This window comes from Protopterus annectens, chromosome 3.part0, assembly GCF_019279795.1.
Source record: "Protopterus annectens isolate FY-2018-M chromosome 3.part0, PAN1.0, whole genome shotgun sequence".
Classification (NCBI taxonomy): Eukaryota; Metazoa; Chordata; order Ceratodontiformes; family Protopteridae; genus Protopterus; species Protopterus annectens.
The window spans coordinates 798,598,145-798,619,150 of NC_056731.1; the positions used below are offsets into that span (position 1 = coordinate 798,598,145).

The following is a 21,006-nucleotide window of genomic DNA, read 5'->3' on the forward strand; positions in this document are numbered from 1 at the left end:
AATCCCATCGAGCTACGCGCTCAAGAGACTTGAACCTCAGCACTGAAATAAATAGGACATGCTGGAGGGACAGATTCATAACCCAGAGGCTCCCTTCACTCTGGAATAAAATCCCAGTCCAGGTTAGGCAGAGTCCCTCATTGACTCTCTTCAAGAGGAATCTTGATGAGTGGATGGGAGATCGTAGGTTTACCCCAGGTATCACTTCTGTGTCACTGTTAGACAGAGGCACAGTATACTAACCTCGAAAAAGAGCATAGCAAAATTAATTTAAAATGGGTGGTGAAAGCCAAACACACTCTGGAGATAGTCTAGTATGAACCTATGAACCTATGAACTTATGATCCTGTACCACGGCCTGAGCAAAATTCATATTCAGAAAAGGAAAATGTATTTTAGGCTTTTATGTTGCGAAGGAGTTTTTTTCTGCATAAAATGTTTTAAGGTATTTTAGATGGTGGAGGCAATTTTCCTTTAGAATGAAGTTGTTAAAGGAACATGTGGGAACACCTTTACAAAATGGTCAGCATGCCAGATTACCAGATTGTAAAGACATATTTCTTCTGCTATATTGTCAGTGGTGAGTGATACAAATTTAAGGTTTTTTAGAGGACTTCAGATAAGCCTGCCAGGGACTATTTCTATGTGAAATACAGGTGGGGGTGCAAAATTAATTGCTGGAACCTTCTTTAGCTGTCCCATGGGAAGAAGAGACAATGTCAATAAAAAGTGGCAGAACTGATTTACAATTTCCTGAAGGGAGCATTCTATGCTGGATTAGGTTGAGTGGATTTGCCTGGGTTGAGCATTTCATTTCATTTCAAAATGATATCAGAGCTTTTACCCTTTTGAAAATCTGCATAATCATGTCATTAACACTTTAATCTCCTTGTCTTTCTAAGGTATTGTTTAGAAGTAGCTGTTTGTCAATTAAGGAGAGACATTCTGTTGAGTAAGCATAGGTTCATAGGTTCATAGGTTCATACTAGGCTATCTGCCCGAGGGCATTTATAAGCCTAGCCATAGTTTTGTGGCTTACGCCACCCCTTAGTTTGGATAAACTATGCCCATTATTTAGCTGTGCCTCTGTCGAGCAGTGACACTGAGGTAACCCCTGGGGTGTATCTGCGATCTCCCATCCATTGGTCAAGATTCCTCTTGAACAAGGCCAGCGAGGTGCTCTGCCTCACATAAACCGGGATTTTGTTCCACAGCATAGGGAGTCTTTGGGTGATGAATCTATCCCTCCAGCACATCCTATTAATAACCGTGTCGAGGTTTAAGTCACCCGCCCTTGTGGCTCTGAGGGATCTAGATTTTTTGAGATGAAGCATATTCATCAAATCTGGGTTTGACATGGCCTTGTATGTCAGGCATAGGTCACCTCTGAGTAAGCGGTATGCAACTGAATATAACTGGAGTTCTTTCAGTCGTGCAGTATAAGACAGATTTTTGAGACCCTTTATCCTTTTGGTGAGGAACTTTTGTGGCCTCTCCAGCTGCTGCAAGTGTCGGGTCAGATACATTCCAAATGGGGCATTGTACTCGATCATTGGTCTGATGAGTGATGAGTATAGGGAGACTATGACTTCCCTTGATCTAGATGTGAATCCCTTCATGATAAGGTGGGCAATGTAGAAGGTCTTCCTAACTACTTTAGCAATATGAGTGTCAAATGAAAGGCTACTGTCAACCTGGGTTCCCAGGTCCCTAATAGCTTCTTCTGTGTTCAGGGGATTGCCACCTATATGGTAGCTAGGGGTAACCTTATTTTTCTCGAAGGGTATGACTATGCATTTTTTGGCATTTAACTTGAGGCCATGGCTCTGGCACCAGTTATCCATTTCTGTGAGACCCTTCTGAAGGATATCTGTGTCGGATGTGTTCTCAACTACAGCGCCCAGTTTGCAGTCATCTGCGAACTTTGTCAGCCATAACCCTCCTGTGTTTGCTTGTACTTCAGAAAAGTAGATGCCAAACAAGAGTGGGCCCAGGACTGAGCCCTGTGGGACACCACTTGTGACAGGCTTAGAGTCTGACATGGCGCCAGCAACTCTGACCCTGTGGGTTCTGTCACTCAGCCAGTTTGCAACCCATCTTGTAATGTATGGATTTACATTAAAGTTGATGAGTTTTTCAATGATACCCGAGTGGGGTATTGTATCGAAAGCCTTCGCCAGGTCTAGGTAGGCTGTATGGACTGCCTTCCCCTCGTCAATGGCCTTGGTGACTGTTTCGAAAAAGTCAACCAAGTTTAAAAGGCATGATCTGCCTTTGACAAAGCCAAACTGGGTTGGATCCAAAGTCTGCAAATTCCCTATGTCTTTATTTATGAGATCCATTATGATCCTTTCCATGGCTTTGCAGATCAGGCTTGTCAAGATAATGGGACGGTAATTTCCAGGGTCGGTGGAGGCACCGCCTTTGTGGAGTGGGACCACAGTCGCTGTGCGCCATTCCCTGGGTACGTATCCGGAGGTGAGACTAAGATTAAACAGCTGTCCTAACTGTGGGTTTAATTCCTCGTTGAGTTCATGGAGCACACAGCCGGGGACACCATCAGGTCCCATGGACGCTGTGTTCTTTGCCTTGGAGAGAGCAGTTCTCACCTGAGCGTTGGAGATGTTTGGGGGGCTACAATCATTTGGTATAGATATCTCTTCTTTAGGCGGGAGGGTGGGGAGAAGTTTGCACTGAACCTGTCAGCCAGTATGTTGGCAATGTCTGTAGGATCAGTAATCTTCACATCATTTTGAACTAATTCTGAGCATATCTGGGAGTTTCCTCCTAGGTTTCTGACATAGCTAAAGAATGCTTTATGGTTGTCTTTAGAGTCCTTAGCTATTTTTTTCTCAAAATTAGCTTTGGATGATTTTATGAGAGCTCTTAGCTTTTTACTTATAGTGATCAGCGGTGTCTTACCTTTTAAGGATTTTGCTCTACCTTGTAGTAGCTTTCTCCTTTTATTGTAGAGTTTGTTTATGGCTGGGGTCTACCAGACTGGACGCTTGCCTTTGGTACAAAGAGTCTTTGTTTTGCTTGGGATTGCCTGGTAGAGTTGTCCTCATTTACTTTGCTTAAGAAAAGTAATGAAAGGTGAAGCTTGTAAATGTGTTTGTGTTCCTGGAAATTGTGTAGTAGGAAATGTTCTGGGGTCTACTAAATGACTAGCAGACATGTACAGGAAGATGATCACTGAACAGGTCTACCATAGTGCTGGCCCAACAGTTTAAACATCTTACATTAATGAAGGCATCTCTCTGTTAAGAATACTGTCCCTTTTAATGACTTATCTCTTCCAGGAGGGGACATAATAAGCTGTGCAAAACCTATGACTGGGACATTTGGATGACTGTGCTTATCCTTTGTACTTTGCCAGTCATGTCTTATATTCCCCAAATCAGCTGTTTACCTCTACACTTAGCTGATAATTATTAAAACGTCATCAGCAATGGCATTAAAAGAATCAGAAGTATATAAATACATGTTGCTGTTGAGGTCATCACTGGATTGACTTTGATATGTGCAATGGATAAACTTGTCTATGCACAAAAATAAAGTTGAGAAGCTAATGTATGGACCAGCAAAGTGAAAAGATGGCTGATGGCGACACCCCGGTACCTTAGAGTGCTTTATCATATTTTATGATATAATATCCTGATGGGAGAATTTCTGAGTCGCTTATGTATAGATTATGTCATGCCTTTTGGTAATGACAAGAATATATAAGCTAAAACAAGAGTGCTAACAGTAGAGGTGCTCTCAATTTATTACAATAATCAGCCACACAAGGTGTGTTGTCCCACAAAGGTGTGGAGTAACATTTAAAAATAAATGCAAGAATATCTTGAAGTGAACAAATCCTATTAAAACTTGCTGATATGACCTTAACTATCCAAGAAGAGAAACATGATTAATTCTGTAAATAATACACTATACAGTGTCATTCTTTAAATGAGAAGATAAATAATGTATGGTCTCAATCCATCTTCAAAATGCTTTGTTTCAGTGTAAACTCAGTACATGTGGTTAAAATACAACTTATTTAACCTGTATTGACTGTAACAGAGATGCAATATTTTGAGCATTTTTCACATTCCATTTTGCAGTAATATTAAGCAGTCTTGCCTCATCCTTAATTTTTTTTTTTTTTATTATCTTACTGGTTCATAATGCTGTGTTATATAATATGCCTCCTGATACATCTTTCATCGTATGCAGGTATAAGGACAAACTGTTGGATACTCATTTCCCCTGCATAATTGAGTAACCCAGTATAAAAAACTATGGCAATTTCAGATAGCATAAATAAAATGGTCAGAGCCTTTTTAAGTTTGGCTTTTGGGGGTTAATTGATAATATTGTACAGAATGGCATAAAAGACATACTGGGGCAATAGTAGCAACAAAAGGTAGAGATGATCTTCTTAACACAGTCCTAATATAGGATAACACTGCTAGTGTTTGCTTTTCCATTTCCAGTTTTTTGATGGGCTATCCTCTTTTTCAGAATATGCATGAGATTTTACTGGTAATGTTGCTTTTTTTACACTTCCCATAAACACAATGATGGGTTAAACTGGTGATCTCAAAAACTGTCTATAGATGTGTTTGTGCTATGCATGTAAATGTGCGTGTGTGTGTGTGTGTGTGTGTGTGTGTGTGTGTGTGTGTGTGTGTGTGTGTGTGTGTGTGTGTGCGCGTTGCGCATGGGTGCCCAAATATGTGTGCATCTGTGTGTATCTGAGCCTTTGCCATGGGTCGCTAGAAAGAATACTACTGCCAAATCTAACAGTGTTAGTGTTAGCTAGATTGCAATTCAGAGGCATGCTTGTTCATAATTTCCCCCCCAAGAAACATTTTTTTTCTCCGGCTCACTCTGCAACTCAACATATCATTCCCCAACCACCTCCCCCCTACCTGGAGGGTTGTAATAAAACATCCATTGTTGTTTTGAATGTTTGCTTCTGATGAAACAAACACATTTTGCTGAAACAGCTCCTTAGAATCCTGTATAGCCTCATACACTGAACTGGCATTTGCCTCTGTGCTATCTGCCATCTCAGATCACCTTGAGTGCTGTTCTCCTAGCTGCAACTGCTCTAGGATCAGAACAAGCACCCTACTAATGAGCAGAAGAAGCTCCCTGATTCCCTGACCAAATTTCTCCCTATTAGTATAAATGCCAACTTAGGTCTCCTCTGAAAAAAGGCTATGAGCCTATTGAGACTAACCTGGTGAACAAAGGATAAATAAATACAAAAATTAACACACATGTACATGCCAAAATACACACACACACACACACACACACACACACACACACACACACACACACACACACACACACACGCACACGCACACTCACATGGACACACACGCACACACACACACACACACACGCACACACACACACACACACACACACACACACACACACACACACACACACACACACATGCATACCCTTGGAGAAGTATTTGCAGTACATGAAGTTTTAGATGTATTGGGATTCATCGAATTCTATTTTAGATTAAATGTGTATTAGATTGTGATGATTTGTGATTAGATGAAAAGTGTCTTAGATAAATCATTGCAAACTCATATATAAAATTAAAACTCAAAATATCGAATCTAAAAAAAAACAAAGAAAAGAAAAGCACTGAAAGCACAAAGCACTAAAGCTCATAATATTACACTACAACATATCTAAACATTCGACACAGCTAAAAATACCCTATATCATACACTCCAAGTACAAAATTTGATCAAGTTTCTTAGTAGTGGCACTGTTAAATAAATGGTTTTAATAATGTAATGTGTAGGGTTAGGGTTAACACACATGAATAAGGTGGGCAAAGTGGCTTCGTCACTACTGCTGTCTTTCGGCTTCTCCAGTTAGGGGTCATCACAGTGGATCACTGGTCTGCAGATTGATTGGCAGTGGAGTTTTTTATGGTGTTGAGTTGCCAGCCCGGTGCCCAACCTTCACAGAAGGCACACATACATGCACCTACTGCATGTCTTTAAAACTCATTCGACCACAGGGAGGACAGGCAGATTCCACACAGAAGGTGCTCCAGCCAAGAATTAAACCAGAAAACCTCTTGCTCTGAGGTGACAACACAAACAGCTGCACCACCACGGCCTCACTAATTTGTTTTAATTTTGCAAATTTACTCTGACTGCAAGAGTGCAGTTGCATTCCATAATACTTCAGACACAGTAGTAGTCTATTTATTGAGCCATTTTTATTAGGGCCATATCATAGTAATTTTTTCTTGCTTAATTTCTTGATTAATTATAAGTACTAAACATAGTTCAGTGCAGTTAAAAGTGGGGATTTTTAAGACTTTTTTTAAGAGCGCCCAAATTATGACCTGTTTGAAAAGGTTTGTGACTTATTTTTTGGAAAGTTCTGTTAGAGTCTGCTCTCTCATTTTTAGATCATATACATTCATTTTAATGCCGGTTAATCAAAACTTTGCTACTTGTCATATGTATTTTATTGTTTATTTTTACATGTTTATATTGTAACTTGAATTGCTGTTAAGTATTTAGATTGAAGTATTTCAAATTATAAGCATTTTGGGGATCACAGATCTCCTCTTTCTGGACTTAAGCACAAGAAATTTCTTTTGATATGGACAATACAAGCATGTTTTCATATACCATCTTTATAGGGGATGTTAGTTTCCTAATAGAAAATAGGATCTGTATGACTGTAATAATATAAGGCATGAGCCTCTATCGATTTGATGGAACCTATTATTAAAAGTCTGATTAGGAAAAGTTATATTCTTGAGCTAGTTCTAAAAACAGGATGAAGGAATTAACCGCAACTGAACTTATTTACTCGGCTATGAATTAATATCATTTTGTAGACTTTTTATCCCCTCTTTCTGCCAACCATGAGCCATCCCACTATGAACTAGACCCATCATTCTATTTTAGACTGACTGGTGGTTGTGAGAGACTACTATCCAAACAGCCATTAGGGGGTTTTGTTTTAAAGGGTCCTAAATCCTTGGCTAGGCAGTTGTCTGCATACTTGCAGATATGACGATATACAGTGCCTTCTCCAGAACTTTTGCACATTCCCACAGATACCTCCCATGAAGGTTACTATATACACAGTTTGACAGGGACCAAGCACATGTTCTTATTATTGTGCCAGCTAGATATCTTCAGTTCAATAGGTGTCCACATTGCGGTGGGTCAGACCATCTCCTTCCCTTCCAGGAGGGGAGAGCTGGTTTCAGCAGCTCACTTCCATAGTCCTCCACTTGGCTTCTTCAGTGCCCAGCATACTAATCAAAGTCAGATCACCAGGATCACAGTCAGGATCTGATCCATCTATGATATGGAGCCAGGCTGAACTAGGATTATAATGTTGGCATGTTCTGAATTAAGATTATCTCCAATAGCATCTAAGGGGCAGTAGAATTCAGATAAGATTCAGATGTATTGTTGTCACACCATACTAGCAGCTGTGTGAATGCATTCCACTCCATAGAATGATGGAAATGTGATACAATGTTAGAATCACACTGCTGTTACTCATGCAGTAAACTGCACTTTGATAAGGATGGACAGTGGTGCAGTGAGTGGCAAAGTTGCAGCCTGTGCGAGGCACAGCACATGGTATCTCAGCTGTTGTGTTATGCAGAATTATAGTACTGGAGCTAGGGGCCTGGCAGCACACAAAATGTGAACCACACATAGCACTCTGAATTTCTATGGCAGCAACAATGCACAGAGAGGTAGCAAATACGTGGGCTGGTGGTCAGGCTGCACTGTTATTAGTGTCCCATAACTGTCCACAGGAACATATCAGGTTGCTGAAGGTACTGTCAGTGAATATGAAATAATTGAAGTATGTTTCCTGAAACTACATTTACTGGGGAGCAGAGTCTTTCATTAAGGAGTGTTTTCATTGATGGTGGGGAAAGCCAACACAGCTAATCAAAACTCTGCTGCTCAAAAAGTGCGAGCATTTTAACTTAGAGATCAAGGTACAGGGGGGATGGAGAATATACCCTTTCCCCACTGTATTGCAGTCTCTGATTTGGTGTATATAATTATCAGGGGTTTTATTTTCTTTTCAGTCATTTGTGAATCAATGCATTTTGTTTTCAGTGTTTGGCTTTCAGTAAAGTATGGCTTGTCAATTTGTGCTGTCGATATAACATTAGCTTCACATTCTTTGACAGTGAGTTTGCCTCTGTTACCACTGTTGTGAAACCTCATAGTTGGTATATATATATATATATATATATATATATATATATATATATATATATATATACATGATGGGCACAAAAACATTGCCTTGGATGTTTATCGATGGCAGATTCAGAGAACATTTTATGAACTTGTTACATTCACTGAAACTACCTTTGCCAAGTTGACATGACTCTAGTGTGCATATTAAGGCAATACTGCTGTCAGTATTGTTTTCAGTAGTATAAATGCCCTCCAACACATATGTAGTGCAGGTCAGTTGTACAACATGACATCCTGTGTTTTCCATAAACATGTGCTAGTTAGTGTGGGGGTGGCAAACTCTGATACTGACACACTACAGACATATGCACGCACACACACACACACACACACACACACACACACACACACACACACACACACACACACACACACACACGCACACACACACACAAACAAACACGTGTGCCAAACATGTTTGTGTGAGTGGCTGCTGTCAGTTACTGGGGCCCTGTGTAATACAGCCATCCATGCAAATGCTTCTACCTGTTCAGGATAAGGCTATCTGCCAGTACTGCTGTGTGTATTGCTGGTAATAGTAAGTACTGTGGTGCATTTTGAATCCTGTTCCAAGATTTACTTTTTTTTTTTTTTGCTCGTCTGCTTATTTTCTGAGCACATGAACTGTATTTGTGTTGGATTTCTATGGCTTTGCAAGCAATATCATGATGTTAAGTGTTATTTATACACTGATTAACTATACTAATATACTGACTATTGACTTTTCCTTCATATCGAGCACTTGTTAACAAACTTCTTCAGTTATTAGGAGCCTGTTTATCATGTTATTTTAAACATTATGTTAATGCTTGAGTACCTTCTTAGTACCCAGTCTACATTACTCTGTTTTAACCAATGCAGCTTTTGTAGCATATTACTCTGTTTTAACCAATGCAGTTTTTGTTGCATATGTATATCCCTTATTTGTATATATTTTGCTTGAACCTGTTTTGTACTCCAAGGCTGACTCTGAAAATGGTCCATTGAGAGATTAGTGCTCTGCCTTATAACAATTTAAAATAAAATAACGTGTGTGAATAAAATAAATAAATAAATAAAAACAAAATAAATAAATAAAAATATGGCAAGAAAAAGCATTATTTGCATGTGCACTGTTTCCCTTCACTGCATCTGGATCACACACCAGACTTTTCCATGCCTTCCTTGCTCTTTGCTGTGGACCTGTACAATCATTACCAGGTACCATGTCTCTGAATCCCATCAACTGCAAATTCTGTAAAAGATAATTACTTAGATATGAAAAATGGGCGAAATTCAAAAAACAGAATTTTACACTTTGCCACAAGGGAAATCTTGCAGCTAATTACTACGTAAAAATGCCTATCTGTAAAAAAAAGTGTTGGGTATCTTTAGTATTATTAGGTTACTCCTCAGTGCAGTCTGTTTTTGTTGGAGCTCCCTCTAGTGGCTAAATGCAAGATTCAAAGAAGTTTTATGGCAAAGTTGAGTTGAATTTTTAACAACATTGCACTTGAGATTGAGGCTTCCATAGTTTGATACAGTCCTGTGCATTCAGAGCTTAGAGCACAGCTGCCTTTAGATGCTCTAGCTTCTTTCTGAAACTACATAAATTATTCTCCTTTAGACATCCATAATTAAAAGAGAACTGTACTTATCAACTACTCAGATACAGAACTCTTCGTGAAACAGTGTACCCAATCAGAAGTCACTGCAACATTACATAAAATAGCTTGTGAACTAGGTAGTTCATTATTTAGTTGGTACCTCTTTCTGAATTGCAATCTCTGTTTTAAGAATAATCCAAGTAGCTCAGTGCGGCCAAATCTGAATTACCCAGATTGCTCAGCACTATGTTTGAATCATACTCTTCATCACTAAAGTGAAGCATGGCTGCAAGTCGTTTTGTAACTCACAGGCCCAGCACTTCTTAAATTATTTAATACTGATGCTAGCATTTCATAACACAGATTATGTCAGCAAATGTAGTGCCCTTCTTCACCAAATAGTTTTGCTGCGCTGCTACATGTTATTGGATTGCTATATGTGTAGAACCAAAGGCAAACTGGTAACACCAACAGGTAAATTTGTTTATGTTTGCATTCTGGTAAACAGACTATATACCTTTCACTGACTTCCATAAGGATCATTTTACACTTTGTCCCCCTACAAGGTGACAGCCAGTCACAGAGTAATTATCATTCAGGCACCCATGGAGTAGGGGGGTTTATATGGCCTAAGCCCATGGAGACTTATTTGTATGCCCACCTAAGAGATAGCCTGCTACACCTTCCCTCTGTGAATCTCTAAGTTCCACACAAGCTTGACGGAGGTTACTGCACGAACACAGCTTGAAAGAGCCAAGTCTGTGTCCCCAGTATTTACAGTGCATGCTGGACAACCATTCTTCAACAAGTGTTAACACTGTAATGTGTCCCCAGTACTTACAGTACAGCACAACCATTCCTCAGCAGGTGTTAACACTGTAATGTGTCCCCAGTACTTACAGTAGCATGTTGCACAACCATTCTTCAACAAGAGTTAACACTGTAATGTGTCCCCAGTACTTACAGTGCATGCTGCACAACCATTCTTCAGCAAGTGTTAACACTGTAATGTGTCCCCAGTACTTACAGTGCATGCTGCACAACCATTCTTCAACAAGAGTTAACACTGTAATGTGTCCCCAGTACATACGGTACTACACAACCATTCTTCAACCAGTGTTAGCACTGTAATGTGTCCCCAGTACTTGCAGTGCATGCTGCACAACCATTCTTCAACAAGAGTTAACACTGTAATGGGTCCCCATATTTACAGTGCATGCTGCACAACCATTCTTCAACAAGTGTTAACACTGTAATGTGTCCTCACTGTAATGTGCTCCCCCAGTGCTTACAGTGCTGCACAACGATTCTTTAACAAGTGTTAACACTGTAATGTGACCCAGAACGTACAGTGCATGCTGCACAACCATTCTTCAACCAGTGTTAACACTGTAATGTGTCCCCAGTACTTACAGTGCTGCACAACCATTCTTCAATAAATGTTAACACTCAGGTGCAGCCTTAGGTCAACTGGTGCCCTAGAAAAAGGGCTCCAGGGTGCCCCCCACAACACCACCTGGTGGCCCCTTCTTGGTCTAACTACACCAAATAAATACAGGAAAGTGCCCCTGTTAGAGCGGCACCAGGCAGCTGCCTAGTTGGCCTATGCCTAAGGCTGGCTATGTTAACACTGTAACGTGTTCCCAGTACTTACAGTGCATGCTGCACAACCATTCTTCAACAAGTGTTAACACTATAATAGACTAACGTATGTTGCTGGCTCTACCCAGGAAGTTTGATTCAGAGTTTTTTCACACCTGTCTCTGCCAACTCTTTCAGTGCATGGGTCTCTAACTGATCCTGGAACCCTTGACTTCATAGACAGAGCTTCATCCCTGTGTGGCACAACTCTGATGCAGTTTTCAGGAAATTTATTTTCTTAAGTGTCCATGTTTTTTGCAGGTACACCTGGAACAGAAAGCATCAGAATGCATTTAGGTGATGTTCTGGAAACACAGCATTGTAGTTTTAACAGTAGTTAATATTTTATTTAAATTTTCAGCAAAACATGTATCTCACTCAGTAATGTGAAGGGTGACATTAGTTAGTGCTTAGTGCACTTTTTATGTTTCAATCTTCTCAGTGAATTAGATACAAATCTTGACAAGAATAGTTGTTACTTTTAATAAATGGTTGTAACATAAGAAGAAGAAAGTCCCTACATTTTATTCTGTGTGCATTGCAACATATACTACCTTATGCAATGTTTTGAGAATGCATGTTTTAAAAGACAAATTAAATTCATCCTATATTTTTATTTACCTTTATCATGAAACTTTGTCTTCTTTCAGGAAAGCTGGTTACAATTGTTATAAACTTGCTAAAACTGTAATTCTAGTCATCCAGGAGTAGGCAATAGAGAAGAACACTTAGCAACTATGACCTAGGAGGGGGTCTATATTACAAAATCAAAATGGCAATACATCAACCGCTGTTTCAGCGGCCCCTAAATACAAAAGTACACTTTATGCAAACAGCCAGATCACTGAGTTTTTTTCACAGGGAAAAAAATCAGCAGGCAAACCAGACACGCTACACCACTGCAAACACTACAAAGTGGGGGGCTTCACCCCCACACCCCCCAATATGGGGGGGCTATGACCCCCACCCCCCAACTAAAATACTAACTCCGAGATTGCGCTACAGTGGGGAAAAGGGCAAATTCATGGTGACTGCCAACAATTTTTTTTCCCCGTGAACAAACTCGGTGATCTGGCCATTTGCGTCAAGTGTACTTCAATATTTAAGGGTTGATGAAATGGTGGTCGATGTATTACCGTTGCAATATCGTAATATAGACCCCTAGAAGGGTACCATCTTCTTAGATGTCATTTATGGGAACAGATTATGAAAGGATTTTGGTGTGGAATAACATACCAAATAAACAACTACAATAGCAAACAATAGCCTAATTGTAAACAGAAAGATGTTACATTTATCTCTATGTATTGTAGCCTTCTTCTTATCATTGTGAGAATAGAAGCACACAGTTTGAACTGAGATGCATACATTGCAAAAGTGGCTTACCAGGAGTGGTCTGACAATTTATACTTGCCATACAGTGTGGATGCAGAGAGCTGACTGATTCTTTTGAAACTAGGAGAGTCATTCATGAAGGCTTGTGCAAATCTTTATTTGCCTATACTAAATGAGGAATTTTCAAAACCTTGTTTCAGACTCAGTTATGAGCCACATTCTAAAAGGACTCGGACATAGAGTAGCACACTAATGTAGAGCTGGTAGCATATGATGAATGAGGACTGATGAAGCCCTATGTCTGATTCCAAAAGGGGAACTGGGCTTACAGAGCCAAGAAACTACTGAGTAGTTCATTGGCAAAGACATCCAATGTACGACCCTGAAACAACACTGCAGCCCACTGAAGACAAAGGGCTGTTTCAGTAAAGTAGCATCTCCAGGTATAGGAGGAAGTTGGTATTGCAGCCAGTACCAAGAATGCTTGCCATGGCAAATTCCACACAGGTGGAGCTGCTCTGTAGGATGACCACATGGCCATGCAGCTCCACCTGCATGGCACCTCTGGCACTGCATACACAGCATTCCTGCCTGCAGTACCAAAGCTGCCGTAAAGGTAGTGCTGTGGATACAGACACCTTCAGCCAGACTTGGCAGATTAGTCAAGGCATTGGGTAGGATTGCTCTATGCTAGGAATGGGTTGTGACAGGTTTATTAGCATGGGACGCCTCTCAACAGAAGAATCTAACAGAAGAATCTCATTATCAGCTTCTAGTATAGTGAGACTCCTAGCCTTTCAGTACCTCTGTGTTCTGAGGTAAGGATGTAGGTGAACCCAACCCTCGAGATGAGATTATTCCCTGACATTCAGGGTAGTGTGGCTAGATGGAAGGGGCTCTCTACTGTCTTGCCCTAAAACTTTTAGAACATCTGCTTTAGGTATATGCAGGTCTTGGGTAAGTCAAACAAGTTCACCACAGAATGCTGGGGAGGAGATATTTTTCCAAAGTTGTTAATATCTGATATATATATATATATATATATATATATATATATATATATATATATATATATATTATCAATCAGCCAGCTTAAAATGCAATTTTTTACAATCCTTTTTGTCTTCTTTGTTTCTATAATAATATAACAATAAACTTCAAAGGTATGATTTTTTATGTTGCTTATAGAGCTAGAAACATTCCTAAAATGAAAGCTTTAGATCTTTGTCATGTAACTGCAGTACTACTGTAAATGTTTAAATGTTTCCCAGATATATCTCAGGTCATTTTTTAGCTAATTACTTCAGACTAGATTGCATCTCACTATATTATTATTATTATTATTATTATTATTATTATTATTATTATTGTCAGGTGGTGCAGTGGAACAGCAGATAATGTTGTCACCTCACGGTAAGAGATTCACCGGTTTGATTCTCAGCTGGAGTGCCTCCTGGGCATGGTTGTGTCTGTCAAGTTTGATACACACAAAATATGGCCATGTGAGGTATCAAACAGGTCATACATTGTAGCCCAGAATTAACATTTTTACTTCAGTTTATTAAGATACATAACTCCTAAACTTTCCCAAAACACCCCAAGAACATCCTCATTCTTCTCTACTACACACCAGTCTAGTCAGTTGCACCCCCACCAAAAGCTACTGATTTATTTCCAGGTATGTGTCAGTAGCTTCCATTGAGCAGGTTTGGGAAAAAATAATGTCAGAAAAGGCTGATTTGAGTTGAATCTTGTCCATAACAATGTAGAAATGAAGGCAGATTTTGGCCACTAAAAACAAACACAACATTCAAGCAAACCATACATTGTTTTTGTTGCTGTTTCCAAAAGGCAGTTGCTCAAAGCCTGCTGGAAGTAATATGTTCCATCTCAGTGAAAGAGAGTATTAAAGCTATTTTATAATATATTCAGTGCACACACACATATACACACACACACACACACACACGCACACACACACACACACACACACACACACACACACACACACACACACAGCCATAGGCTTTACCAAGAGAAGGCATACCCCAGACTTTGGAAATGTCCACACCAGATTTTAGATTTATTTCTAGTATTTATTTATTTATTTATTTATTGACATTTGATTACAGGGAAAGTCTGACTGGGTGGGTGATGTTTTCAGCAGAGACCTCGGGAGAAAAGCTCCATGAGCACTCCTGGTCAGTCAAGAGCATTTTTCTATACTACAGATTACAACAGTCACAGTACTAACTAGAGTTTGTAATGAAATGCTAGTACAGTATGGTATATTACACACATTATACCATGACCCCCCCAAAACGTGCACGCTGATTGGCCAGCGTGCCCGTTGTAAATCGAGTTATACTAATGGAAAAAAGTCCGGTCGCCCGGACTTTTTTCCATTAGTATAACTTCGTTTAAACACTGTCTCGCTATGTTAAATGGGTTTAACATAGCGAGGCAGCTTTAAAATAAGCAACGGAGTGTTGCTTATTTTAAAGCTGCCTCGCTATGTTAAACCCATTTAACATAGCGAGACAGTGTTTAGCAACGGAGAAAGCAAGATCTCCGTTGCTTTTTAGTGTCTCGCTATGTTAAATGAGTTTAACATAGTGAGACAGTTTTAAAATAAGCAACGGAGATGTCCGTTGCTTATTTTAAAACTGTCTCGCTATGTTAAACTCATTTAACATAGCGAGACTGAAAAGCAACGGAGATCTTGCTTTCTCGTTGCTACAACTCTGGTGTACTGCGCAGGCGCGCAGTACATCAGAACTGCCGTGGATGCCAGACATCTGCGGAAGGGCAGTAAACAGGCATTATACTATGCCATTATTTAAGAAAAGTAATAGTTTCTTTTCTTAAATAATGTCATGGTATAATAGCAATAACCCACTTCTGGGTGTGGGTAATGCTAAATTTACCCACGGTTGGCTTTGTTTGGTCCCTCGGGCTTCGCCCTCGGGACCAAACCACGCCAACCGTGGGTAAATTTAGCATTACCCACACCCAGGCGTGGATTATTGCTATAGTAACTAACTAAGGTTAATTTAATTTACCAGTATTGAAAGTAAGTAATGTTGATGTTTAAGTTCAGGACCCTAAAAATGCATCTACTGCACCCCTCAAATTCTTACCCAACCATCGCTTAGACATAAACATACAACAAAATCAAAAGGTACAAAAAGAAATCAGTGCTCTACCCTGCTTAACAAATATAAATAAACAAACAAACCAACAAACAAGCAAACAAATACAACACTCTTACATAGTGTCACGTGCTTACCTTGCCTCATGTGCAGAAGTATTGCATTCATTCACATAAAACAAATACTGAGAGGAAAGGGGAATATGCTTTTATGGAAGTAGTACTTACTGGGCTTGATATATTCAGTATTACTAGCAGGTTGTTTGGGTAGGAATATATGATGCTGGAGCTGTCCCCTGTTATGTTGCATCTCTATGTCTAGACATATGTGTACCAACAGAGATTCAGTGTGAGAGGAGTATTTTGTTTTCCTTACAGTTGTGTGACTGTGAAGTTAGTATATTTATGTTAGGGGTTGTTGTGGGGGTGGCCAATGCCTTTCACATGGGGGGTATAGGGAGGCTTGCCCATGCAAAAAAAAGTTTTTGGAGATATATTTCATGAATACGACATTTTTAATGTTTCTATGTTTATAGGTTTCGATGAAAAGTATTTTAGATCAAATATCCAACTGTTTTTTTTTTCCTGATCAAATCTGCTTTAAATCAAATGAACCATAACCATATATATACATATCTAAATAGATAGGTCATGTTGACTAATGTCTCCAAATGAGCATAGATATTTGCCAGTGTTAAGTGGGTTGAGGATCCGGCCTACTCTAACCTATGCCAGGGACCTATGCTAATGGTAGGAGGAGTGTATGTGTCCCTATTGGCCAGTGTATGGCCACCATAAAAGCCCTACAACCCTGGGTCAATAAGCTATTGGCTGGATGGTGTCCAATTGCCCATCCTGGATTACCAAGGGTAGTTATGTTGAATGAAAACTGGACATAAATCTAATCAACCTGCCAAACATGAACTAAGAATTGCTGCACTCAACATAGCTTCACTGACAGGAAGGAGCTTGGAAGTGGATGGAATGAAGGTACGGAGGAGGCTGGACATCCTATGTATCCAAGAGACAAGATGGAAGGGCAGTACAGCAAAGCCATCTTGCTTGGGATCCAGAGTCTACAACTCAGAATGACAACAGGCTAGAAATGTTGTGGGAATTGTGGTGATCTCAGAACAGTGTACAATCAGTGTACAATTGGTGTAGGCTTTATTGAATCTGGCCCATTGCCTAGTTAGGAACTCAGATTGAGAAAATAAAATTTCCATAAGGAGTTTTACCTACTCGTTTCCTGGTTCACCTTCTTCCACTGTCACCCTAGCAGATTTTTTTTTTTTTTATGTTTAGATGCATTGATATATTCAGATTGGAAAAACCTAGCAACACAAAAAAGTTTAGTAACCTTTTGAGAGTCTTGAAGTAGAGATGTGGTAGTTAATGCAATGTTGAACTTGGTCGTATCCCTTAGATACAACAGCTGTTTTCCTACCTGCATCCCTACTTTCACCTTCACTGTCTTTAGCTAAGAAGCCATAGCAAACCTGGTGGTTTTACTTAGTGCTATTTTATAAATCATTGGTAGTGAAATCTTTTATTGCATATTCATTCTGTTATTAAATCATAAGATAAAATGTAAGGACTCACACATGCTGTTACAGTATATACTATGGAACATACAGCAGTATATTTGCACCAAGTGGTTTAGGAATATTATAGTGCAATGCTTTTTTTCCCCTGTTATCCGAGATAAGTTGTCTTCACTGTCAAAAGACATTTGGCATGGATTAGAATATCAGCAAAAACAAAAGCCTCCATATTCTGCTATCTTTGTAAAAAAATAATGGTGGCTCCTTTGCTTAATAGCAGAGCAGACAGACATCATTTTGTATCATTTTCTTACTAAAACATTTCATTTGTTTTATATTTTATTTCAGGTGCCTTTATGATCCCTTTTCTCATCCTTCTTGTCCTTGAGGGTATCCCACTGCTGCATCTGGAATTCGCCATTGGACAAAGACTCAGGAAAGGCAGCTTGGGTATATGGAATACTATTCATCCATACATGGGGGGTGTTGGTAAGTAAATGCATCTGATGTGCACTCCTTCATGTATAAATGTATAGCATAAACTCATACAAAATAATCCCGTTACAGGGAGACATAACAATCCCATACAGGGAGCAGTCTCATGACTATTTACTACAGTAACGTTGAATCAAAGAGCAGCTACCTGCATTCAGTTATTGGTAAGATATTTAAAATGGACCTCTTAACTGGTTTAAGTTTGGCTGCTCTACTCAGTAGCTTCATAGACTAAGGATTTTCTGATTCAGGGCATCTGCGTTGGAAAACCGTACCTCTCAACTATCCCCTATTTTCAGGGACATCCCTGACTGAGTCAAATTTTAGCTCTTTCCTTCTTCACTCATGATCCTTGGAGAAAATGTGTTGAATTACCCTTAATAAATGACAATAATTAAATTTATAGAATTCTTTTACTTCAAAAAATGTATATACATCCACATTTTGTTATTCTGTCAATGTTTCAGGTTAATAGAACTAATATTGTAAAAGTACTCCAGATTGTTCCTTATTATTTCAGGATCTATCTCCGATTTTATTGAGATTTATCCCTGATTGGTTGAGAGCTATGAGGAAAACTAGTGAGCTTAAGAATCTGAGTAGTGTGTATGTGAGTGTGTGTGTATGTGCATGGCAATATGTGTGACAGGTGTTTCTGTGTGGGTGTATGTGCATGGGAATATATGCATGCAAGTGTTTCTGCATGGGTGTGGGTGTATGTGCATGGCAATATGTGCATGCAGGTGTTTCTGTGTGGATGTGGGTGTATGTGCATGGGAATATGTGCATGCAGATGTTTCTGTGTGGATGTGGGTCTATGTGCATGAGAATATGTGTGTGCAGGTGTTTCTGTGTAGGTGTGGGTGTATGTGCATGGGAATATGTGCATGCAGATGTTTCTGTGTGGATGTGGGTCTATGTGCATGAGAATATGTGTGTGCAGGTGTTTCTGTGTGGGCGTGGGTGTATGTGCATGGGAATATGTGTGTGCAGGTATTTCTGTGTGGCTGTGGGTGTATGTGCATGGGAATGTGTGCGTGCAGGTGTTTCTGTGTGGATGTGGGTGTATGTGCATGGGAATATGTGTGGGCGGGTGTTTCTGTGTGAGTGTGGGTGTTTGTGTATGGGAATATGTGTGTGCAGGTGTTTCTGTGTGGGTGTATGTGCATGGAAATATGTGCATGCCGGTGTTTCTATGTGGGTGTATGTGCATGGGAATATGTGTATGCAGGTGTTTCTGTGTGGGTGTGGGTGTATGTGCAAGGGAATATGTGTGTGCAGGTGTTTCTGTGTGGGTGAATGTGCATGGGAATATGTGTGTGCAGGTGTTTCTGTGTGGGTGTATGTGCATGGAAATATGTGCATGCAGGTGTTTCTATGTGGCTGTATGTGCATGGGAATATGTGCATGCAGGTGTTTCTGTGTGGGTGTGGGTTTATGTGCATGTGAATATGTGAATGGAGGTGTTTCTGTGTGGGTGGGAGAGTATGTGCATGGGAATATGTGTGCAGGTGATTCTGTGTAGGTGTGGGTATATGTGCAAGGGAATATGTGTGCTCAGGTGTTTCTGTGTGGGTGAATGTGCATGGGAATATGTGTGTGCAGGTGCTTCTGTGTGTGTATGTGCATGGGAATATGTGTGTGCAGGTGTTTCTGTGTGGGTGTGGGTGTATGTGCATGGGAATTTATGTGTGCAGGTGTTTCTGTGTGGGTGTGGGTATATGTGTATGGGAATATGTGTTTGCAGGTGTTTCTGTGTGGGTGTGGGTGTATGTGCATGGGAATATGGCCATGCAGTGTTTCTGTGTGGGCATGGGTATATGTGCATGGGAATATGTGTGTGCAGGTGTTTCTGTGTGGGTGTATGTGCATGAGAATATGTGCATGCAGGTGCTTCTGTGTGGGTGTGGGTGTATTTGCATGGGAATATGTGTTTGCAGGTGTTTCTGTGAGGATGTGGGTGTATGTTCATGGGAATATGTGTGTACAGGTGTTTCTGTGTGGGTGTGGGTGTATGTGCTTGGGAATATGTGTGTGCAGGTTTTTCTTTGTGGCTGTGGGTGTATGTGCATGGGAATATGTGCTTGCAGCTGTTTCTGTGTGGATGTGGGTGGATGTGCATGGGAATATGTGTGCGCAGGTGTTTCTGTGTGATTGTGGGTGTTTGTGCATGGGAATATGTGTGTGCAGGTATTTCTGTGTGGGTGTATGTGCATAGAAATATGTGCGTGCAGTTGCTTCTGTGTGGGTGTGGGTGTATGTGCATGGGAATATTTGTGTGCAGCTGTTTTTGTGTGGGTGTGGGAATATGTGCATGCAGGTATTTCTGTGTGGGTGTATGTGCATGGGAATATGTCTGTGCAGATGTTTCTGTGTGGGTGTGTGTGTATGTGCATGTAAATATATGTGTGCAGGTGTTTCTGTGTGGGTGTATGTGCATGGGAATATATTTGCGCAGGTTTTTCTGTGTGAGTGTATGTGCATGGGAATATGTGTGTGCAGGTGTTTCTGTGTGGGTGCATGTGCATGGGAATATGTGTGCGCAGGTGTTTGTGTGTAGGTGTGCATGTATGTGCATGGGTATATGTGTGTACAGGTGTTTCTGTGTGGATGTGGGTAGTTGTGCATGGGAATATGTGTGTGCAGGTTTTTCTGTGTGGGTGTGGGTATATGTGCATGGGAATATGCATGTGCAGTTGTTTCTGTGTGAGTGTGGGTGTATGTGCATGGGAATATGTGAGTGCAGGTGTTTCTGTGTGCAAGTGGGTGTATATGCATGGGAATATGTCTGTGCAGGTGTTTCTGCGTGGGTGTGGGTATATGTGCATGAGAATATGTGTGTGCAGGTGTTTCTGTGTGGGTGTATGTGCATGGGAATATGTGCGTGCAGTTATTTCTGTGTGGGTGTGGGTCTACGTGCATGGGAATATGTGCATGCTGTGTTTTTGTGTGGTTGTGGGTGCATGTGC

General features: G+C 40.3%; 1 protein-coding gene across 1 annotated transcript in view; it reads left to right on the forward strand.

Annotated features, from left to right (window-relative positions):
- Nucleotides 1-21,006, forward strand: part of SLC6A19 (solute carrier family 6 member 19) — a 251,135-nt gene that overhangs the window by 88,775 nt on the left and 141,354 nt on the right. The window contains exon 2 of the mRNA XM_044066125.1: nucleotides 17,891-18,031. Within this exon, the coding sequence (XP_043922060.1) occupies nucleotides 17,891-18,031 (141 nt within the window). The remainder of the gene's footprint in view (nucleotides 1-17,890; nucleotides 18,032-21,006) is intronic.